The sequence below is a fragment of the Oncorhynchus gorbuscha genome, linkage group LG18 (genome assembly GCF_021184085.1).
Source record: "Oncorhynchus gorbuscha isolate QuinsamMale2020 ecotype Even-year linkage group LG18, OgorEven_v1.0, whole genome shotgun sequence".
Classification (NCBI taxonomy): Eukaryota; Metazoa; Chordata; class Actinopteri; order Salmoniformes; family Salmonidae; genus Oncorhynchus; species Oncorhynchus gorbuscha.
The window spans coordinates 47,639,127-47,664,300 of record NC_060190.1 but is presented as its reverse complement, the minus strand read 5'-3'; the positions used below and the strand labels follow the sequence as shown (position 1 = coordinate 47,664,300).

Below are 25,174 nucleotides of genomic sequence, written 5' to 3'. Positions count from 1 at the left end.
TATGCAAATGTCATAGGCCATGGTTGGGATGTGTCTATGGCCTTGTTTTGAGCACACACTGTTAAGGGGTGTTGTGACATGTATTGTGTTTAATGAAGCACTGAATTATGAACACCCAGGTCTCTATCCAGACATCTGGACTAAAACCATGAACCTTTTCAAGACTAGTTTCCAATCATGCATATAGCCTAGAGTAATAATACAACCGTTTTCCTAAGTTGTGTTTATTTTACTCACATACCAGTGTGTACATTAATGCAAAAACCATTTCCATTAGTGCCTTTTGATGTGTCCTCCAATGCAACCTTTCTACACCTCATTCAAATCAGAACAAAGGTCTAGCCCCTGATCCATGGTCATCCCATTGCCCTAAGTTAGTGCTGTATCACATCCTGCTCTTCCCACAACCTCCAGCCGACCTACAACCTTACTGCTCCACCAAAACACATTAAAAAGTACATTTTTTAAAAAACCTTTAAAACCTTTATTTAACTAGGTAAGTCAGTTAAGAACAAATTCTTATTTTCAATGATGGCCTAGGAACAGTGGGTTAACTGCCTGTTCAGGGGCAGAACAACAGATTTGTACCTTGTCAGCTCGGGGGTTTGAACTTGCAACCTTCCGGTTTTACTAGTCAAACGATCTAACCACTAGGCTACCCTGCCGCCCCAAAACGAATTACAGGAAACTACAGAAAATCTATATTTATTGCTCATGCATTAAATTACAGTTCACTTGAGGAAGAAAATAAATCATTTAAATACACATCTTATTCATACCTTAAAACCAGTGAGCAAAAGTCTATTTTGAAAAGTTGAAAATGTACTGATTCAATGGCCCAAGAAAGTCCCTTTCATACATGGTTTGCCCTCTGGGAACGTGAAAAGGAAAGTACAGGTAGTAATGAAAGGCTAAAATGGAATCCTAAGTTAATGGAATAAAGTCACGGCAAAAAAGGGACTGTCCAAAATGTCAACTGCTTCACCAAATTACCCCCAACACAATCAGGATGAAGCTCTAGGATACATCCAATCAGAAGACAGGCAATTGTGAACAAGCGACTGAGTCCATGATCAATCCACGATCAATCCACACACTCACACTGCATGTTGAAAACTTTCAAAAAATAATTTCATCTAGCGCTAGAAGGATTGAGGAACACCGTTAAACAAACCCTAAAGACACAGACTCGTGTTACTGCCATAAAAATGTCTCCAGTCTTCTGGGTTTGACAATGTGTGTGTCAAATCAAACAAGGACACACGAGCAAAATCATAACACTTCAATTCACATGACACTTTACAAACTGAAGAAAGAATAAGAAAACATTGTGAAATGTACGTTATGCCAAATAGCAAATCAGAAACAACTCGTGATTACATAAGTCAGTGGTTGTGCATCGATATTAGAAATAAAATTAATTACAGCTACAGCAGTGCCAACTCAGACATTCCAGACTTCACCTACTGTAACCAAAACAGCGGAGTTGCTGTGGTAGCTTCCAGTACTAATATATATTGTTCCACTGTGACATACATGATCTTTTGATCCATGATTGGCTTGTTGTGCTTTATAGACTCCAGCCCTATAAGGATGATGGGGGAAAAGGAATGCTGCTCAGTTAAGGGACAGGGTGGAAAGTTTCCGACTCCTCTCTCCAGTGTCTACAGACCAAATGGGAGAGAACAGGTAGGGAATGGATCTGTCTGAGAAGTGGATAATTGATCCCCTTCACATAACTAGACATCATTCCTTCACTGTATCGGTCCATCACCTGCGCCAATAGAGGGACACTAGGTTGTGTTGGGCCGCTCAGAGTGGACAATGGACATACAGCTCCACTCCATTGGCCACTTCTGGTCCGGCTTCTTGTTTGGTTTTGGCTTGGTTTAAAGTGTCCCTATGTGTCTATATTGCTGAATTGAGAAAGTCAATGGGATTCACATTTTTGTGCAGAGAGAGAGATCCTCATGTTCAAGACGTACATTTGTACAGGAGGGGTTGTTGAAAGATTCCTTTCTTTCCCTCTCCCACGTCACTCCTATTTCTTCCTCTCCTCCAGGATCCTCCTCTCTATTTATCCTCATCTTTTTGGAGGAGGCTTCCCTTCATCACTCCCTCAAGCAGTTCCTGAAATACAAACACCAGATAAATCACTATTTCACCTTAAACTATTTAATTCCTTTAAAACCACAAAACAATTTTAAAACATTGCTTCCCAGGGACTGAGTTGAAACTGAATGACATTCACATCGTTTTCAATTGATTCATCAAGGTCAGTGCATAGCGCAGGTTTGTGTTTACCCTTGTCTCCGTCTCCATTAGTGAGCACCAGTGCCTGGAGGATGTCTGAGAGAGAGACGATACCCTTCACCACCTCCTGCTCATCAACCACCACCAGCCTGTGCACCTGAGAGAGAGGAGACAAATCATAGGTTACACAAACTAAAGGCTTTAGCAGTTCCACCTTCAAGTAAGGTGATGTTGACTTAGCAATGGCAAGGTCAGATCTCAGCACCGGTGTATATATTACATTATGATTGTGTGTACTACTTGTATTGACCTTGACAAACTACCAAGAAACTGTTTAAATTGTGGACCCAAACAGTAATAGAATGTGTATACACAGGTGTCTCTCACCTCTGCCTCTACCAGTCTGTTTATGATGGACTCCAGTGTGTCGTGTGTGTTGCAGGTGAGCACTCCCTCAAAATACTGAGAGCGGTGCTGCAGGGCTTTGGTCACAGTCACATCCAGGTTGTTGTACGTCTTCTCTGCAGCTAGGTTCTGTGTGGGGGACATTATTACTTCTATATGCTGCTTGTTTTCAGTACTCTTTGCCTGTCAAACACCCACAATGAGCTAAAACAACTATTTTCTGCTGATCAGTGACTATACTGTTTAAATATGGCTCATTGGTAGCACAGCTGTCCAGTACTTACAATGACATCAAATTTGGAGTAAATGTCCACCACTCGTCCTGTGTGTTGAGAGAGAAAGACATGAGCACATGAGTACTACATACCATATAGAAGTCATATTTAACCCTTCTATCAACAAACTGTCCCCCCCTTACTCACCATTGTCATCGACGACAGGCAGGGCAGACACTCTCTGCTCCACGAAGATGCCCAGTGCTGTGTAAAGAGGTGTGTCAGAACGCACCACTGCAATCTTATGGAATGTTCCGATGCCCAGTTCCTCTAGAGTCTGGCCTAAGAAAGCAGGTTTCGGCATCTCCGATATCTGGGAATAACACAAGGTTACACTAATATAAGTGGCTGGAGAAGAAAAAAAAATCACACAAATGAAACAAAGTATATTACCTCACCACAATCAATAAACATTGGGGTGTGGATTTCATTATCAAGACCTACAGACCTAGAACTGCTCGTCTTCTCTCCTGCCGAGAAAGCAACCTTGAGATGTCAAGGAGCAGCGGGTGATAAAACGTGGTGAGAGATGAACGGGGAGAGCATGAGAAAGAGGATCACAAAAGAGACTCACAAAGAGCTTGAGGAACTTGAGGATCCTCTTGTGAGTGAGGATGTAGAGGGTGTTCCCTGTCAGAGGGTCGATCACAGGCAATCTGTGGATCTTATTCTTCAGCAGAGACGACACGGCGTCATACAGACTGAAACAGGGAAGGAGAAAGGGGATATTAAAATACCTTTGTGACCATATCAGGGCCCTTTCAGACAAACTGTGCCAGTCAACTGAATTGAGCTCTGGCTACTTGGACCAACTGTCCAGTGACAACCCTCACCATGGCAGTAGACCTACCTTTCATTGGGGGATATGCTGACTAGGGGCTTGAAAGAGTCTTGAAGGTAGACTTCTATGATGAAGGATAACAGAATAGGCACTAGTTAGCCTTATGCCAGTAGATGATCAGTCATTAATTATTACAGTTACTAAATGCCCTTACCTCTCCACGTCTCTATCTTGTGCTCCTCCAGCTCATATATCTGCACCTGAAACATTAAAACAGGTGAAAATGCTGACTAACAGAGCAAGGGTAGTGAGAGGCATGAAGGTCAACTGTTCATTAGATATGATGTAAGTGCTGCAAATCACTTGTCGCACCTTTCCAACCTCCACCACCACTGATATGATTAAAATGTGAAATTGAGATAGGGAATGCTATAAACATTCAAACATAGAAACAGTGGAATACGAGGGCAGCCTGGAAGCTAGGCCTTACCAAAGGAGACTTGTAGTAGCGATGGAGGATGTTGATGAAGTCTGTGATGGTCAGCATGCCTGCAGTGAGAGATCAGCAGCAGAACAGAGTCAACTCCACTCATTGTGCATTATTAAAAATAAAATACAAAAAATAAAACACCCAAAATCCCAGGCAACAGGTGACAATGGACAGTCTTTCTCACCTACAAAACACTGCTTCTTACAGTCCCAGAGTGGTGCTGCTCTCACCCCATTAGACACCAGAGCGAAAAATGCCTTCTTTACCTACGGAGAGATCAACCAAGTTATACACAAACACAAAGCAGCATCTTGGGTCTAGATTAATTTGACAGGAAAGAGTTCAAATCAGGATGTGGTCTTGCCTGCAGTGAAGTATCGAACACCACCAACTTGGAGCTGGTAGGGACCAAGTCATAGCACCGATGAGACTTCATAAACCGGGTGTAGACATTATAATCCGAGTCTGAGGAGAATGAGGACAAGAGGGAAACGGGTTCAAAAAAGCGTCTGCTAAATGGCATATATTATTATTATTATTATTACTGTGCATTCATTATATACTTTTCAATTGTCATATAATTTTTTTTTTTTAGAGCTGCCTCAATAGATTCCAACATTTGTCACAATATAACACTGAGGATTCCTTCCTACACAGGCAACATAATAGTTTTTACGAACTCAAGTAAATCAAATTTTAAAATTCATTAAAAAAGAGCAATCCACTCAAAACCAATAATTGCTATGATTCACATTCCTGAATAACTAATATATGAGAACAACATTTTTGGTGAACATAGGTTTTATTTTGTCGTTATAATACAATTGGGGGCAACATGAGAATCGTTGGGGATATCTATTACAGCTTAATCTACTACAAAACACACAATGCAGTGCTCTATCTCTGGTCAAGCTGGAAAGCTAAGAGCTACACACTTTTTTTTGGAGCCCCTGGTTTAGACCACGTTTCCCTCGTGAGTGGGTGTTGCCTTGGCAACGACACTCACAAACACATAGTACAAGGAGGACTAGTCTGGGTACGTCTTTTTTAGCTAACATTCCACTCCTGTCATTTGCCAGAGAGACTGCCTTTAAGCAATTTCAACGTTCAATATGCAGCCGGATTTCCGGCGCAGTTGCTGATTGGTAGTTGGAAACATTAATATTTTCCATAACAAAGTTACGAACATGGGGTGCTCACAAATTTGGCGCAATATAGAATTTGAATTTTAAGAACAATAAACGATACTGTTACAATCTGCTGCAGTCATTCTCGTCATTAGGCAGTGTCAATGGAAGATCATGTCGTTCAAAGTGGCTAGAAAGGCCTAATTATGAGAGAAAAGAAAAGCAAAACGGGCACCTGTCGTCATTCCTCGCACATAGAGCTAAGCAAGTCATCAGGACTTGCTAATTTCAGTTATATTATTTGTCCCGTCTCTCAAGTGATTGAGTCCAGACAGGCTACTTGAGGAAACTTTCTGAATGGACATTAGAGAACTAGCGAATTCACACACACCATAAAAAGGACTCAAAGCAACCAGCACCTCGCAAACACACAAATCACTTTCTCCTAAAAACGTATTCTGAACCTAGGCTCATCTCAAATCTTGGCTGTAGTCCATCAGAAAGTAGCCCTAGGCTACATTATAGCGTAATGCTATAACAGCCTATGTTTCATTAAATAGGCCATGGCATTTGGTGATGTTCAACTTCAATTCATTGGCAGGTGCATCAGACAAAATAATGACAAGTCTGATTTTCTAGAAGGTCTATGTCCTTAGAGTTGGAAAATGCAGTGCAGCAATGGTAACTGTATGTATTTCTCTCATCCCTCCATCCCAGAAATGATTTCCCCTTACGAGATTCTACCCTATGACAAATAATGTCAGTATACAAAAAGTTATTGCTCACATAAATCCTTTAAATCATATATATTTGGAAAGCTGTCATTCACAGAGGTCAGTCACATTTTTAGAATATTCATGGCAACAGAACCCGGACCTTTGACCTCTAGGGTACATATCAGAATTGCCTGTATAGATTATTTTAAAAAGAAAACCCCGATACATTTTAATCTTTGTTTGACACGTGGTTCTTCTGAAAAGGTCACAAAATTACCTACATACAGTGCCTTCGTAAAGTATTTAAGACCCCTTGACTTTTTCCACACTGTTACGTTACAGCCTTATTCTAAATTTGATAACGTTTCCTCCCCACCCCCATCAATACCCCATAATGACAAAGCGAAAACAGGTTTAGAAATTTTAGATGATATTTTGGTTATTAAAAATAAAACTTTACATAAGTAATCATACCCTTTACTCAGTACTTTGGTGAAGCACCTTTGGCTGTGATTACAGTACTAACTATTTAGCAGTTTAGGATGGGGGGGTGTTCAGGGTCCTGTTGGTTCATCGGTACTGTTTGCTGCGCGGTAGCGGAGAGAACAAGCCGAGACTTGGGTGGCTGGAGTCTGACTATTTTTAGGGCCTTCCTGACACCTCCCCGTATAGAGGTCCTGGATGGCAGAGAGCTTGGCCCCTGTGAGGTACTGGGACATACACACTACCCTCTGCCTTGTGCCTTGCGGTCAGATGCCAAGCAGTTGCCATACGAAGCGATGCTCTCAATGGTGCAGCTGAAGAAATTTTAGGATCTGAGGGCCCATGCCAAATCTTATCTGTGTGGACCATGATACTTTAGGGATGTGGACACAGAGGAACTTGAAGCTCTCGACCTACTCCACTACAGCCCTGTCGATGTGGGTGTGCTCGGCCCTCCGTTCCCTGTAGTCCACGATCAGCTGTCTTGCGGATGTTGATGGAGAAGGTTGTCCTGGCACATTACATTTTTTATTTAGTAGACTAATACATTTTTCATAGTTTTTCCGTACTGGTCCCCCGCATGCAGGATTTCTTATACGTGTCCGGATTAGTGACCAATTCCTTGAAGGCGGCAGCTCTAGCCTTTAGCTCTGTGCGGATTTTGCCAGTAATTTATGGCTTCTGGTTAGGATATGTACGTATGGTCACTGTTGGGACGACGTTGTTGATGCACTTACTAATGAAGCCGGTGACTGATGTGGTAAACTCCTCAATGCCATCGGATGAATCTCGGAACATATTCCAGTCTGTGCTAAAGAAAGTAATGTAGTTCAGCAGCCGTTTCACCGGACCATTTCCGAATTGAGCTTGTCACTAGTACATCCCGTTTGAGTTTTTGCTTGTAAGCCGAAATCAAGAGGATAGAGTTATGGTTAGATTTGCCAAATGGAGGGCGAGGGGATTTTGTATAAAACTCTGTGTGGAGTAAAGGTACTCTAGAGTGTTTTTGCCTCTAGTGGCACAGGTAACATGCTGGTAGAAATTAGGTCAAACAAATTTTGGTTTTCCTACACCGAAGTCACTAGCCACTAGGAGCATTGCCTCCGAGTGAGAATTTTCTTGTTTACTCATGGCCCTATATAGCTCCTTGAGAGAGATCTTAGTGCATTATCAGTTTGTGGAGGTAAATAGACAGCTATGAAAAATATAGATGAAAACTCTTGGTAAATAGTATGGTCTCTACAGCTTATCATGAGGTATTCCAACTCTGGTGAGCAGAATGTCGAGACTTCCTTAATACTGGAGATTGCGCACCAGCTTTTAACGAAGATACACAACCCCTCACCTGAGCTTCCCGACGCCACCTCTGTCCAGGCGATGTATAGAAAAAACAGATAGATTTATATTCACCGTGTCTTTGTTCAGCCACAACTCGGAGAAACCTAGGATATTACAGTTATTCAGATCACATTGAAAGGATCATCTCAAACAGAGCTCATACAAGTTATTCTCAGGTGATTGCACGCTCGCCAATAGAACGGAGGGTAGACGCGGTTTATTCACTCTCCGACGTAGTCTCGTCAGCTATCCCACATGTCGGCCTCTATAGCAGTCTCCTTCTTCGAGGGTCGGGGATTTGGGCCTGAATGCCTTTTGCCTCCCGACTCATTGAAGTAGAAATTTAAGTAATGATGGCTGTTCTGATGTTAAGAAGCTCTTTTCGGTGACGGAAACATTAGGTACAAAAAAAACTAAGATCGCTAAAAATACCTAAAAACAGCACAATTGGTCAGGAGCCCGTAAAATGGACGCTGTTCCTACCAGCTGACATCCATGACTATATCCATTTTACATGTTTGAAGTTTAAATATTGCACCTATTGATCAGGACATCTTTAGAAAATCAGCGATTCAGACAACCTCTTGGGCATATTCTTACCTCAATTCTGTGGATAATGTAACATCTTTATATCTGGCACATTTAGTTGAATATTCAACATCACTATGAACATTTTAAGATATTATTGGGCAAACTACAATTATATTTCATTCAGATATGGTTATGCCAAAATGTATCCAATTTTCAATTCCCCATTGAGTTGTTTGAAGGCCATATTGGAAAAAGTATTCTGTGGGGTTAATTTGTGAATCCTGTGATGGCCCTTTATCTACAAATCATTTTAAAACCCTGTTCTAGCTGTGTGTGCAATGTGGTGCCTCTATCAACAAAGTCACAATCCAAAAACATAGCTGAACCACTAAATAGAATTCTATAGCCTCACTCACACCTACAGGGTCATTGCGTTTTGGTACACCAGAAATACATTAATTTCCAATGGAACCATGCGTTTGCCTCAAGGTTATGTTGACCTGAACATTCCAAAAATGTGTCTGATGGACAGATGTGAATCTAAGTTTTCTATTGATATATTATTAAAAGAGTATAGATGCGGTAAAGAAGTCAGCACGTGGGGGAAAGATCCCGAGTCTCTTCATTGCCTCAAAGCAAAATTTGCATACCTTAAGGCTAGAAATCGGAGTAAAATACTTGTATGGATGTCAAGCACAAATAGGGTTGCACATTTTGGGGATTATTCAGAGGTGGAAACTTTCCGTGGGAATATAAGGGAATTAACGGAAATATGCAAATTAATACCATTTCAAATTTAGATGGTTTTTTGCATTGGATATATTTACCATATCATATGGAGACAGAAACAAACCTTTAACCTTATGATGAATAGACAATTGCAAATAATTAAATCTTTCCAATAGAAATAAAACAATTTAGTTCCAAATTGAACTTTAATGAAATTAGTTGACTATTCACATGTGATGATTTCATGGAACAACAAAAGGGAATATGGAATGATCCCAACGATCCATCGCATTTTCAACATAAACTCAGCAAAAAAAAGAAGTCCCCTTTTCAGGACCCCGTCTTTTAAATAGAATTCGTAAAAATCCAAATAACTTCACAGATCTTTATTGTAAAGGTTTTAAACCCTGTTTCCCTTGCTTGTTCAATGAACCATAAACAATTAATGAACATGCACCTGTGGAACAGTCATTAAGACACTAACAGCTTACAGACGGAAGGCAATTAAGGTCACAGTTATGGAAGCTTAGGACACTAAAGAGGGCTTTCTACCGACTCTGGAAAAACATCAAAAGAAAGACGCCCAGCGTCCCTTGTTATCTGCGTGAACATGCCTTGGGCATGCCACCAGGAGGCATGAAGACTGGAGATGTGGCCAGGGCAATAAATTGCAATGTCTGTATTGTGAGACGCCTAAGACAGCACTACAGGGAGACAGGACGGACAGCTGATTGTCCTTGCAGTGGCAGACCACATGTAACAGCACCTGCGGGACAGGTACAGGATGGCAACAACTGCCCGAGTTACACCAGGAACACACAATCCCTCAATCAGTGTTCAGACTGTCTGCAATAGGCTGAGAGAGGCTGGACAGAGCTTGTCGGACTGTTGTAAGGCACGTCCTCCCAAGACATCACTGGCAACAAAGTCGCCTATGGGCACAAACCCACCGTCGATGGACCAAACAGGACTGGCAAAAAGTGATCTTTACTGAAGTGTCGCGGTTTGGTCTCAACAGGGGTGGCGGTCAGATTCGCGTTTATCGTTGAAGGAATGAGCGTTACAGGCCTGTACTCTGGAGCGGGATCGATTTGGAGGTGGAGGGTCCGTCATGGTCTGGGGCAGTGTGTCACAGCATCATCGGACTCAGCTTGTTGTCATTGCAGGCAATCTCAACGCTGTGCGTTTCAGGGAAGACATCCTCCTCCCTCATGTGGTAATCTTCCTGCAGGCTCATTCTGACATGACCCTCCAGCATGATAATGCCACCAGCCATTCTGTTCGTTCTGTGCTTGATTTCCTGCAAGACAGGAATGTCCGTGTTTTTGCTCAGTTTACATCTGTAAAATGATAGTCTAGAAATTAAAGTTTTGGTTGTCTTCCATGTCTTCTCCCTGGACCTCCTCAATGTCCACCTCTTGAACATCAGACTGAGGCTTCATCTTCACGGTCACTTCCTAATCTAGTTAAGGATGGCTTGTTGTCAGGCTCAAAAAGCCTCATATTTTCCCGGATGGTCACCAATTTTTCAATCTTTGTATTGGTCAGCCTGTTGCGTGCTTTGGTGTGTGTGTTCCCAAATAAGGACCAGTTGCGCTCTTAGGTGGCTCAGGTTGGTGGAATTTGGAGGATGATGAGGCAACAGGGGAAAGAGCCTCAGATCCACAAAGTCCCTTCCACTAGGTGGCTGATGAGATATGTTGGCACGACTGTCATATTGCATCTCCATCCCAAAGCCCTTGCTTGGAAGTGTACTTGGCCAGACTACCAAGAACCTTGCCCTCATCCAGACTAAGGTTGCGAGACATGGTAGTGACGACACTATAGGCCTTCTGTGGTACAAGGTTATTGATGACTGCCTTCAGCTCATCTGCAATGTAGAGACAGGTGTGTCTGTTGTCCCTTGTGTCTGTGCGCTTGTAGAATACTGGTTGAGGGGTGGAGATGTAGTTAACTATTCCTTGGCCACGAACATTCGACCACCCATCAGTGATGATTGCAATACAGTCTTGCTTGACCTTCACTTGAACTCTGCATCCAGCAAATGAGTAGATAAAGCATGTGTGGCTGGAGGGGTGTATGCTGAGCAGAGAACATTCAGAAATCTCTTCCAATATACATTGCCTGTGAGCATCAGCGGTGAACCAGTTGCATACACAGCCAGAGCAAGTCATTCATCAGCATTTCTCTGACTATGTCTGATTCCAGGAGGACCATGTGCTATTGCTATCGATAAGGTGTCTGGGACTTTTGTCAGAGGTTGCTTGTTGTGAGCGGTGAGTGAACTTTATGCACTTGGCCAGATTATTCTGCATCTTTGTTGATTTTTTCACAAAATATTTGGCACTGTATTTGCAAATGTACACAGCTTTTCCTTCTACATTAGCTGCAGTGAAATGTCTTCACACATCAGATAGTGCCTGTGACATCTTAACCTTTTGCCTGTAGGGGGCAATATTTTTGTTTATGGCTATAAAAAAATACCCATTTGAAACAGCCTCAGAAACTAGAATATGCATATAATTGTCAGATGATGATATAAAACACTAAAGTTTCCAAAACTGAAAAATATATTGAAAAAAAAAACTTTAAAAAAATAGTCTGTGAGTATAACAGAACTGATATTGCAGGCAAAAACCTGAGGAAAATCCAATCAGGAAGTGCCTCTTCTTTTGAAACCCTTCTGTTCCTATGCATGCCTATCCTCCATTTAAAGGGATATCAACCAGATTCCTTTTTCTATGGCTTCCATAAGGTGTCAGTCTTTAGACAGTTTCAGGCTTTTATTTTAAAAAATTAGCATGAAAGATCACATTCAGAGCCCCCACTGATCCACTTACGCAGAGTGAGTTTTGCGCTACAGAGTAAAGCGGCCATTGTTCCACCCGGTGTTATTGAAAAACCTACACACTCGGTTGATATATTATTGAATATATATTTTAAAAACAACCTGACTAAAGATTATAAAAAACATTTGACATGTTTCTGTGGACATTATGGAGACTATTTAGAATTTCCGTCTGCGTTGTCGTGACCGCTCTTTCCTGTGGATTTCTGAACATAGCGCGACAAACAAACGGAGGTATTTTGGGTATAAAAAATTATCTTTATGGAACAAAAGGAACAGTTGTTGTGTAACTGGGAGTCTCGTGAGTGAAAACATCCGAAGATCAAAGGTAAACGGTTAATTTGATTGCTTTTCGGATTTTCGTGACCAAGCATCCTGATGCTAAGTGTACATAATGCTATGCTAGGCTATCGATAAATTTACACAAAGGCTTGGATTGCTTTCGCTGTAAAGCATAATTTCAAAATCTGAGACGACAGGTGGATTAACAAAAGGCTAAACAGTGTTATGCAATATTGCACTTGTTATTTCATGAATAGGACTATTTTTCTAGTAATATTAATTGACTGTGGCGCTATGCTATTCAGCTGTTGCTGGCGAAAATGATCCGGCAACGGAGATGGGTAGCGTCAAGAAGTTAACATCCCGTTCTTAGCTTCCCATGGAAAAATTCCAGAAAAATTCCAGAAATTTTACAGAAAGTTTACGACCCTTTGCAACCCTAACACATGTTCATGTCATCGTTACCAATCAACTGCATTCAATTTAAAAGTGACTGACTACCACCACCGATTTCTGTATGCTAGCTATGCTAACCAGCTTATACGAACGGGAGTTAGCATTTAGCAGTTACTTCTAAACCTGAAAAGGGACAACTTCTACATGTTCAGCAGTGAAAATAGCCAAATCGGACTTAAGTAACCACATTGTGTGCCTGTTACAATACATAAATCATGATGGATTTTACGAATATCCACTTTTTTGAATATGTGCCAATTTGGTCAATGAAACATTCCATTGACTACTTTGCTGCAACTATACGTGAGCAAGAACATGTTGTATACTGACATTGGTACTTTACACTATGATAAACAATTGTAAAATAAAAAATAACATTTAAAAAATTAAAAACATGGGCGGGAGGAACAAAACAGTGATAACACGGAAATCTACCATTGCTGCACTGCTTTCAGACATTTTCCAACTCTAGGGACATAGACCTTGAAAAACAACAGACATCGTTGGCCAAGTGAGCCCGACGGCCCAAATTTGGGGGGCTGGCTCATGGACTATAGCGGTCGCCTAAATGCACTGGAGTAGGCTTGCCTTCAGCAAGTATTCATAAACCTTGACTTATGTCACATTGTTGTGTTCGACTGAAATAAAAAAAAATGCTGACTAAATACTTCTCACCCCAATCTACACACAATACCCCATAATGACAAAGTGAAAACATGACATTTAAAACCATTTTGAAAATGAAACAGATATGTCATTTACATTAAGAAAAAAGAAGTCCACCTGAGGCCAATTTAATTGTTTGGAACATCATTCAGAAATAAACTATCTATTTAAGGTCCCACAGTTGATACCCACATACGCTATGGTCACAAGATGCAGGCCTCCTAACTGTTCCTAGAATTTCTAAGCAAACAGCTGGAGGCAGGGCTTTCCCCTATAGAGCTCCATTTTTATGGAACAGTCTGCCTATCCATGTAGGCAACCTTTAAGCCTTTACTGAAGACTCATCTCTTCAGTGTGTCCTATGATTGAGTGTAGTCCGGCCCAGGAGTGTGAAGGTGAATGGAAAGCCTCTGGAACAACGAACCGCCCTTGCGGTCTCTGCCTGGCCGGTTCCCCTCTTTCCACTGGGATTCTCTGCCCCTAACCCTATTACAGGGGCTGAGTCACTGGCTTACTGGTGCTCTCTCATGCCGTGCCTAGGAGGGGTGCGTCACTTGAGTGGGTTGACACACTGATGTGATCTTCCTGTCTGGGTTGGCACCCCCCCGTGGGTTGTGCCGTGGCGGAGATCTTTGTGGGCTAGAATTGGCCTCGTCTCAGGGTGGAAAGTGGGTGGGGTTATATCCTTCCTGTTTGGCCCTATCCGGGGGTATCATCGGATGGGGCCACAGTGTCTCCTGACCCCTCCGGTCTCGGCCTCCAGTATTTATGCTGCAGTAGTTTGTGTCGGGGGGCTAGGGTCAGTTTGTTATATCTGGAGTACTTCTCCTGTCTTATCCGGTGTCCTGTGTGAATTTAAGTATGCTCTCTCTAATTCTCTCTTTCTCTCTCTCGGAGGACCTGAGCTCTAGGACCATGCCTCAGGACTACCTGGCACAATGACTCCTTGCTGTCCCCGTCCACCTGGCCGTGCTGCTGCTCCAGTTTCAACTGTTCTGCCTGCGGCTATGGAATCCTGACCTGTTGACCAGATATGCTACCTGTCCCAGACCTATTATTTGACCATGCTGGTCATTTATGAACACTTGGCCATGTTCTGTTATAATCTCCACCCGGCGCAGCCAGAAGAGGACTCGCCACTCCTCATAGCCTGGTTCCTCTCTAGGTTTTGGCCTTTCTAGGGAATTTCAACACCTGCATTGCTTGCTGTTTGGGGTTTTAGGCTGGGTTTCTGTACAGCACTTTGAGATATCAGCTGATTTACAAAGGGCTATATAAATAAATTAGAGTTTTGACAATGCATGTCAACATACAGGGGCTCCCGAATGGCGCAGCGGTCTAAGGTACTGCATCTCACCAATCTGGGCTTTATGGGAAAGTCACCAGACAGAAGCCACTCCTGAAAAAAAGGCATGACAGCACGCAAAATGGAACATTGATGACTGAGCATAAGGCAAAATATTCTGTGGACTGATGACAAATGTAACTCTATAGCCTGAATGCAAAGCACTATGTCTGGAAAAAAAAACAGCCACAGCTCATCACCCACCTAACACCATCCCCATCGTGAAGCGTGGTGGAAGCATAATGCTATGGAGATGCTTTCCAGAGGCAGGGACTGGGAGACTGGTAAGGATAGAAGGAACAATGAAGTGAGCCAAAATGTGACATACCGGCTCAAATCGGTCTTATGTAGGAAAATTTGTACTTTTTACATTGGATAACAGTAGAAACTCTGAGCTACAAAACTTGTAAACTCACGTTTGAAAAAAATTGCCTTTTAATATTTTGGTACTACTATTGGAGAGACGTTCTTTGTCCTACACCCATTCGGCAACGTTCACACCCCCTTAAGGTTTAGCCCCACCCATCTCTTTAAGGGGGAATAGAGATACTAAGGGCAGGCATTTATTTCAAGAACAGAGGAAAGGACAGCAGGAAGGGACAGAAGAAGCTATTTTTACAAGATTAATGGTGGGACACTGCCAGTTGAATAAGTCCTTAAATGTGATAGGAAAGCATCCAACAGGAAAGTGTGATTATTGCCAGGAAACAGAGACCATGGAGCATGAAGGCAGTATCAGAGGGAAAGAGAGAGGCTGAGCTCTAGTATGAGGGAGAAGGGGATAAAGGAAATTAGATTAGAAATAGTATATTGAGTATAAGATCATTAGATATAGTCTATATAAATTTCTTCCTGTCTCTCCAGCTGGCGGTAATGCACCATAACGTTGGATGCCAACCGCCGATAAAGTCCACCGAAGAAGAATCTCTTTAAGGGTTGATCCAAGCATTCTGTACTAAACAACAGCAGTCAAGCACCCAAGCTAACTTTCTAGCTACTTCCAGATACAAATCAGAGAACAGCTCACTGAACATAACTCGCCCTAGCCGAGCTGGTTAGGCTGTTATGTTATCCAGACGTTGGTGACTGCAACTGTGCTATCAGATTGTCTGTTTGTAAGTTCAGAGCGTTTCGCTCTCTGGAGCATTCAGAGTGCACACTGGACGCTCTGGCCGAGGAGTAGGGTTGATCCGAGCGTTCTGACTTGAGAACGGCAGTCAAGCAACCAAGATAACTGGCTAACATTGGCTAGTTTGCTAGCTACTTCCAGACAAATGAGAGAACACCCCACTGACAATTTTAGGCTGTTTTCATGTTATCCAGTGTTGATGACGAACTGCTGCTGGCAACAATGTAATTACGCTTTGTCAAAATTAGAAACATGTTATATCTGAAAATGTAGCTCGCAAGACTGTCATTCATGGATGGACTCATCTCCTGTCGGATGCCAATGAACTATAATCCCAACTCATGACGTTACTACCCTGCAACCAGCTAAACAACCAGGTTCAATGTTAGATAGCTAACATTAGGCTATAGCTAGCTAAGCAAACGGGTCTGAGATACGAATAATAAGATCATAAACGTAACATTAGCTAGCAAGCTAACGTTAACTAGCTAGCTAACAGTAAACTAATTTGAAATGAAACCACTGTCAAAATTAGAACCATGTAATATCTGAAAATGTAGCTAGCTAGACTATTTTACCAATATACATCATTCACGGATGGACGCTTCTCCTGTCGGATGCCATGGTTTCCCTTAGTTTGAAGCTGTAATCCGGATTTCTCCATCCCCTTAGCTATCATACTCAAATTCCACTGATTTCAAAACTGGGTCCTCCAGAAAGTGGAGTGCAACACTTATGCAGTTTTACTACACAATAAAACAAATTTAAAAGCTGCGTTAGACGGGATTACCTACAAATACTGACCAGCTCAAATAGACAGAAGCAGATAGATATATGGCACGCTTCTAGGCTCGTAATTTAACAATTGTATTAACAGGTGGCATACAAGTTTCTTATTAAGTTTGTTGTTAAGGCACATGAAAGTTCACAGTGTAGGTACATGACGTAATGATGCCATGTAAAATGTTGTGCAACACAGCATTCCAAACATAGACCATTGTCTGCTGTGTGGAACGAGCAGTCAACAAGTCGAGCAGTCATTTGAAAGTGTGAGAACATTTCAGCGAGACAACTCAAAAGGCGAAATCCATTAATAATGCCTAAATAATGGAATTCATTGTCCTTGACAATCAACAGTTCTCTGTCGTGGGTGATGTTGGCTTTCGCCGACTGGTCGAGCACCGGTACACACTACCATGTAGAGGTCAACTGATTAATCGGAATTGCCGATTAATTAGGGGTGATTTCAAATTTTCACAACAATCGGAAATCTGTATTTTTGGACGTCGATTTGGCCAATTTTGGGGGGATTTTTTTTAGACCTTTATTTAATCTTTATTTAACTAGGCAAGTCAGTTAAGAACACATTCTTATTTTCAATGACGGCCTAAGAACGGTGAGTTAACTGCCTTGTTCAGGGGCAGAACGACAGATTTTTACCTTGTCAGCTCAGGGATTCGATCTTGCAACCTTACAGTTAACTAGTCCAACACTCCAACCACCTGATTACATTGCATTACATTGTAAACCAAGGTAGGTTGCTAACTAGCATTAAACTTATCTTATAAAAAAACAATCAGTATCACTAGTTAACTACACATGGTTGATGATATTACTAGTTTATCTAGCGTGTCCTGCGTTGCATATAATCGATGCGGTGCGTATTTGTGAAAAAGGAGTGTCGTTGCTCCAATGTGTACCTAATCATAAACATCAATACCTTTCTTACAATCAATACACAGAAGTCTATATTTTTTAAACCTGCATATTTAGCTAAAAGAAAACCAGGTTAGCAGGCAATATTAACCAGATGAAATTGTGTCACTTCTCTTGCGTTCATTGCACGCAGAGTCAGTGTATATGCAACAGTTTGGGCTGCCTAACTTGACAAAATTTTAAGTAATTATGACATTACATTGAAGGTTGTGCAATGTAACAGGAATATTTAGACTTATGGATGCCACCTGTTAGATAAAATACGGAACGGTTCCGGATTTCACTGAAAGAATAAACATCTTGTTTTCGAGATGATAGCTTCCGGATTCAACAATATTAACGACCTAAGGCTCGTATTTCTGTGTGTTATGTTATAATTACGTTTATGATTTGATAGAACAGTCTGACTGAGCGGTGGTAGACACCAGCAGGCTCGTAAGCATTCATTCAAACAACACTTTAGTGCGTCTTGCCAGCAGCTCGTCGCTGTGCTTCAAGGTTTGTGCTGTTTATGACTTCAAGCCTATCAACTCCCGAGATTAGGCTGGTGTAACCGATGTGAAATGGCTAGCTAGTTAGCGGGGTGCGCAGTAATAGCGTTTCAAACTTCACTCGCTCTGAGACTTGGAGTGGTTGTTCCCCTTGCTTTGCATGGGTAACGCTGCTTCGAGGGTGGCTGTTGTCGATGTGTTCCTGGTTCGAGCCCAGGTAGGAGTGAGGAGAGGGATGGAAGCTATACTGTTACACTGGCAATACTAAAGTGCCTATAAGAACATCCAATAGTCAAAGGTTAATGAAATACAAAATGGTATGGAGAAAAATAGTCCTATAATAACTACAACCTAAAACTTCTTACCTGGGAATATTGAAGACTCGTGTTAAAAGGAACCACCAGCTTTCATATGTTCTCATGTTCTGAGCAAGGAACTTAAACGTTTGCTTTCTTACATGGCACATATTGCACTTTTACTTTCTTCTTCAACACTTTGTTTATGCATTATTTAAACCAAATTGAACATGTTTCATTATTTATTTAAGGCTAAATTGATTTTATTGATGTATTTTATGAAGTTAAAAGAAGTGTTCATTCAGTATTGTTGTAATTGTCATTATTACAAATAAATAAACAAAATCGGTCGATTAATCGGTATCGGCTTTTTTGGGTCCTCCAATAATCGGTATAGGTGTTGAAAAATCATAATCGGTCGACCTCTACTACCAAGTGCGCTATTTTTCAGATGTTGCCCTACCGGAGTTACACAGTAATAGCGTCACTACTATTAGCTTCACAACATACATACTATGGAACACGGTTTGGGACTTTGTGTGACGAAAAAGATACAGTAGCACTGTCAAAGCTGTACAAAAAAAAGTCTGCAAATAAGCAAACACTGGTCGCGAACGATGTATTTACAATACCGCGTTGGTAATAAAGCATAATTTGTTCGACCGCAACTTCTGGGGTAGCTAGCTTTGGCACCTAGCTAGCACCAATACAACCAGCCTGAAAACAATGACCAGTAGAAACTGCAGTCATTTTCATTATTCTTAGCAATGATTTAGGAATCTTTGTGAGTAAGTACTAGCTAGGTTGCCAGTTGTTGTTCACCTATTGAAATTGAACTTCATGTCATGAAAATAAATAGCCAGCCAGCTACTTAACCATGTTGCCCAAAGCTAGCTAGCATCATCTTGCTAGTGAGGCTCAACCGGACCGGGTTATGTGTTGTGAAGCTAGCCACAATAAGGATTAGGCACAATAGTGGAATTTGCGGTTTGCGGTTTGCCTTCAAAATAAAAGCATGTCATTGACAGTGAATGAATGCAAAGATAATAATGCCATACTTTTACTTTTAAGGTTAAGTCCTCTATTGTGGCTAATCGTTATTGTGGATAGCTTCACATAGATGGGTCCGACCACCATTAATCAAATAATAACAATAATAATAATAATAATAAATAATAATAATGATGAGACCTAGCTACATAGTAAGCTAGCTAACTAAAGCTACTGAAACAGATGGTTGTTTTGCTATGTTTTAAGGGAAGAACATTGCCTGCATCCATGATCTAGCCAGCTCTTTTTTTAATGACAACTTTACCAGCATCATGTCATACGTATCGATGAATAGTTGCGACATATGAAATACAAGTGAGTGTAATCAATGTGTAATAACTAGATAAAAAAATGTATGAACGCGTTAAATTATTATGTGACGTACAGTCATATTCAGGTCCTGATGGTTCAAATACTGTTATTTGACGTATATATATTTTTTGACACGCAACGGCGTTCCATAGAAATCCTGGTTGAGAATGAAACGACTGAACAAATGAAAAAAACAGCACAGCAATTAAGTGAAATAAATAGGTTTTGATTATGTTTTACTAGTAATAGGGACATATGTAAACGCCAACAAAGTAAGTTTTTGGTCAGTGTGGTGCGTGTGTAACCTTTAACTAGACAAATCAGTTATGAACAAATTCTTATTTACAATGACGGCCTACCCCGGACAACGCTGGGCCATAGAACTCCCAATGACGGCCGGGTGTGATACAGCCTGGAATCAAACCAGGGACTGTATTGACGCCTCTTGCACTGAGATGCAGTGCCTTAGATCGCTGCGTCCATGGGTGTGTGTTAACTATTTAACTGTAATAGAATGCTTAAAAGGCCGCAAATTTTTTACAGCGGTTATCGATCTTGTTTTTTTAGGCAAGGAAAATATTGGATATCGGTATCTGACAAAAATGTTATATCGGTGCATCACTAGTTAGAATGTTTCCAATCAAATGTATTAATTAAGTTAAAACGTTTTCCTATGAGACTCATTTACATAAACATTGATAAATGATAGCTGAGGGGTTTTGAAATCCGGATCAAATCCTCTGACCTCATCGAGATTATTCTTTTTTTTTTTTTTTACTGCCGAAAAAGCAGTATCTTTGGCAAATGACAAGAGTGGAATGTAATAGCTGAACAGAAAAGGCAACCAGGCTAGAGGACAAGTAGTCTTGAAAACATGACCATAGACATAGTTACTCTATGCCAAAAGAGTCCATCATTGAAACCAGACCATAGCCACTGTGTTGCCTAGGGTCGGGTTTTCAAGACTAGAGGGCGAGCTGGGAGGAGGAAAAACACATTGTGCGATGGTACTTGAAGGAATAAATGAGCTGAATAATTTACTCCACTGTTTATTTGTCAGCAAATATATACTTTGTAATGCTGATCGACGGATAGATATGCCCATACCATCTTTTAACCGATTTGGCAATCTGGAGTGCAGATAGTTGTTTTAAAAGCGTTATGAAATGTGATAGGGGATAACAAACCATCTCCATTGACGGGAACCTTATGACATAGCACATCACATTTAATTTCTAGGGTGGATTATCCATTTAACAATTTCTCACCATGCATAGGATTAAGATGGCTCCAGCATGCATACCCTAGCTATTTATCCTAAAGGATAGCTACAGACAGCAATGAAAGGATGAATAGCTAGGCTATGCATTAAAAGTAAAATATGGTTCTTTACCTTCTAGAAGTGGCTCCTTTTTACAATCCACATCATCAACAGAAAGTGGCATCTGAAAGAGGGTCAGAGTATAGGTTCATTGATTCATTTTAACTACACTTAACACATTTATAAATGCAAGATGTAAAGTGCCAGTCCCATGCATGTTTCATAAGCTGAAATAAAAGATCCCAGAAAAATGCACAAAAAGCTTATTTCTCTCATTTTGTGCAGAAATGTATTTAAAACTGTTAGTGAGCCAAAATAATCCATCCATCTGACAGGTGTGGCATATCAAGAAGCTGATTAAACAGCATTATTACACAGGTGTACCTTGTGTTGGGGACAATAATTAGGACACTAAAATGTTGTTTTGTCACAACACAATGCCACAGATGTCTCATGTTGAGGGAGTGTGCAATTGGCATTTGACTGCAGGAATGTCTACCAGTGCAGATGCCAGAGAACTTAATGTTAATTTCTCTACTATTGGCTGCCTCCAACATTGTTTTAGAGAATTTGGCAGTACATCCAAACAGCCTCACAACCATAGACCATGTTTAACCACACCAGCTCAGGACCTCCACATTCGGCTTCTTCACCTGCGAGACCATTTGAGACCAGCCACCCGGACAGCGGTTTCCTGATGTCAATGTTGTGAACAGAGTCCCCCATGGTGGCGGTGGGGTTATGATATGCACATGCATAAGCTACGGACAATGAATACAATAGCACTTTATCGATGGCAATTTGAAAACATAGATATACCGTCATGAGATCCTGAGGCCCATTGTCGTGCCACTCATCCACCACCATCATCACAATTCCAGGAAGCTGAAAACGGCCCAGTTCTTCCATGGTCTGCATACTCACCAGACATGTCACCCATTGAGCATGTTTGGGATGCTATGGATTGACATGTACGACAGCGTGTTCCATTATCCGCCAATATCCAGGAACTTAGCACAGCCATTGAAGATGACTGGGACAACATTACACAAGTTACAATCAACAGCCTGAGGCAAATGATGGTCACACCAGATACTGACTTGATTTCTGATCCAGGCCCATAACCTTTTTGTGGGCATCTCTGAACAACAGATGCATATCTGTATTCCCAGTCATGTTTAATCCGTAGATCAGGGGCTAATGAATTTACTTCAATTGACTGATTTCCTTATTTGAACTATAACTCCGTAAAATCTTTGCAATTGTTGCAGGTTGCGTTTATATTTTTGTTCCTTGTAATTGCTGAGAAATGCCAAGGAAATAATCACTTATGTTTCCTCTACAGGAACCCAGTGCTTTTTATATTACCACCAATGTGTTAGTCGTGGCTAATCATCGCCTTCCTTATATCAGGAATATGAACCATCAAACATACTGCTGTCTGAAAGTTGTCCAATAATGTTGGTTTGCTATTCCTAACCCAATATGTAACGAACACGTGGGAGTCATTGCCTAACTGTCCTTGTCTCATTTAGATACAAGAACCTTTGGACAGAAAGGTAACGCGTTAGCAAACAACAGGCTTAGCTGGATCACACTAAATGAGAACTTGTTTTCAACTAGCCGACCTGGTTAAATAAAGGTGAAATCAACACTAGCTAGGATAACGTTACTAGACAGTTCAGTTCCTGCTGTCAATGTAGCGTTAGTTAACACAATAACTACCTAACGTTTACTTCGCTAAGTGAACTAGAGTAAGATTAAAACTTCTGGACGCTGACATAGCCAACGATGGCCACCAATTTGGTATGTTAAGTATCCATTATGTAAACAAGTTAGCGCTAAGAAGTGAACGTTACTGACTGAAATGTGACAACGACAATGATGCAACAAATTAACGTGAGCTAGCCACTACTAATGAGCTTGGTACGCTGACCAGCGTTACATTACCACAGATAACGAACTTGCTAGCTGTAGCTAACTAATATGTGTCAGCTTGAACGTTGCTCGAGGTGTAAGCTACTTACACACTCCATTTTCCATTCACGGTCTCGTCCTTGCTTGGTCCTGTAAGCGAAGTAAACAACCAAATGTTCTTCTCACGCCGCACTTTTTCCCAGGGTATCGGTTTATTAAACTTAGCTGGACTGATAGCGTGAAATGAACGAGGAGAAAGATGCCTTGGAATGACTGGAACTCCCCCGGAAGCGCGAGAGATTGCGATTGACCCCTCTAACAGTACTTCCTTCTGATTGCGCATGACCGTGAAGAAAGGGTGAGACGGGGTAAAAGGGGTAGCCTGGGTACCATTCTATTTAGCTAACATTCCATTCCTTGCCACTCCTTGTCATTGCCAATGAGACTGGCCTTTTGGCAATTTTCAAATATGAACATTATATCATTAATGAGCTCGAGGAGAGCAGTGGATTTGATCCTGTTTCGATAACCCTCCCTGCTTTCATCCAATCACAATGTTTATGGAAATTAGACTGATAAGAAAACGTTCTAAACGAATTCATACATTTGATTTGAACCATTCTAACATTGGGCATTCTAATGGAATACATTTCATTGTAAAATATTGGGCGTGGGGAGAACAGAGGGTTTACATTTATTGTATTTTTACCACCAGCCAATGTGATCACATAACACCAGAGAAGCTCTCACCCATTCAAACATCCCCGCCAGTTCGCTGTAAGCAAGCGCAAGGTTAATACATAGGCTTGGCTATTATTCCACCATTCGTTTGCTATCCTATATATATGAGGCCTTGCCTAATACAGTGACTTTAGGCGACCACCACATATGCCAGCCAGAAACAAAATACATGTTTTTTTGTCTGACGCACATTTTGTGACAATGAATTTAAGTTTAACGTCCCCAAATGCAATGCACTTTAATTAAATATGCGATAAAAAAAAAAGGATCCTTTAATGAAACCGTGGCTGTTGAATTGGGCACCCGATCGCAAAACCAACATTTGAAGGTGAGCCTAGGTTTTGGGAAAGGAGAAATATGATTTGCGTGTGTCTGAGGTGTGCTTGGGGCTTTGATTGATGGGGCCTTTTCGGCCTCGGGAGAGATGTAGGTCAAAATCTATGCGTCCTCCGAAACACGAACCAGCCAAGATGCACTACTTGTGTTTAATCCGGAAGCTAGCTGCACCAATGTGTGGGAGAAACACTGTACACCTGGCGACCATGTCAGCATGCATGCGCCCGGCCCGCCACAGGAGTCACTAGAGCACGATGGGACAAGGAAATCTCAGCCTGCCAAACCCTTTCCTAACCTGGGACAATTGTGTGCTGCCTCATGTGTCTCCCAGTCACAGTCAGCCTGGGATCAAACCCGGGTCTGTAGTGACACCTCAAACACTATGATGCAGTGCCTTAGACCGCTGTGCCACTCAGGAGGCTCTCACAAATTGATTTTAACAAACAATTAGTCCCCCAACAAATGCGGCCCTCAATTGAATTCCAAAATCCCGATGTGGCCCTCAAGCCAAAAGGTCTGAGGTTCATCTGTACAAACAATAGTACGCAAGAATAAACACCATGGGACCACGCAGACGTCATACCGTTCAGGAAGGAGACATGGTCTGTCTCCTGGAGATAAACGTACGTTGGTGCAAAAAGTACAAATCAATCCCATAACAACAGCAAAGGACCTTGTGACGATGCTGGAGGAAACAGGTATAAAAGTATCTATATCCACAGTAAAACAATTCCTATATTGACATAACCTGAAAGGCCGCTCAGCAAGGATGAAGTCACTACTCCAAAACCGGGATATTAAAGCCAAACTATGGTTTGCAACTGCACATTGGGACAAAGACTGTGCTATTTTGATAAATGTCCTCTGGTCTAATGAAACAAAAATATAACTGTTTGGCCATAATGGCCATCGTTATGTTTGGAGGAAAAAGCGGGAAGCTTGCAAGCCGAAGAACACCATCCCAACCGTGAAGCACGGGGGTGGCAGCATCATGTTCTGGGGGTGCTTTGCTGCAGGAGGGACTGGTACACATCACAAAATAGATGGGTTCATGAAGTAGGAAAATTATATGGATGGAAAATTATGTGGATATATTGAAGCAACATCTCAAGACATCAGTCAGGAAGTTAAAGTTTGGTT

At 41.5% G+C, this 25,174-nt stretch overlaps 1 protein-coding gene across 1 annotated transcript; it reads right to left on the bottom strand.

Moving 5' to 3' along the window:
- Window positions 1–689: 689 nt before the first annotated feature.
- Window positions 690–23,336, bottom strand: LOC124002560 (5'-AMP-activated protein kinase subunit gamma-1-like). The gene is made up of 13 exons (XM_046310040.1): window positions 23,068–23,336; window positions 21,113–21,164; window positions 4,569–4,669; window positions 4,389–4,470; window positions 4,205–4,263; window positions 3,929–3,974; window positions 3,784–3,838; window positions 3,508–3,634; window positions 3,081–3,246; window positions 2,943–2,980; window positions 2,641–2,787; window positions 2,305–2,410; window positions 690–2,130 (listed from the first exon to the last, which is right to left on the bottom strand). Exons 1-13 carry the CDS (start codon window positions 23,074–23,076, stop codon window positions 2,120–2,122), a joined length of 999 nt encoding a protein of 332 aa, XP_046165996.1. The 5' UTR covers window positions 23,077–23,336; the 3' UTR covers window positions 690–2,119.
- Window positions 23,337–25,174: the final 1,838 nt, after the last annotated feature.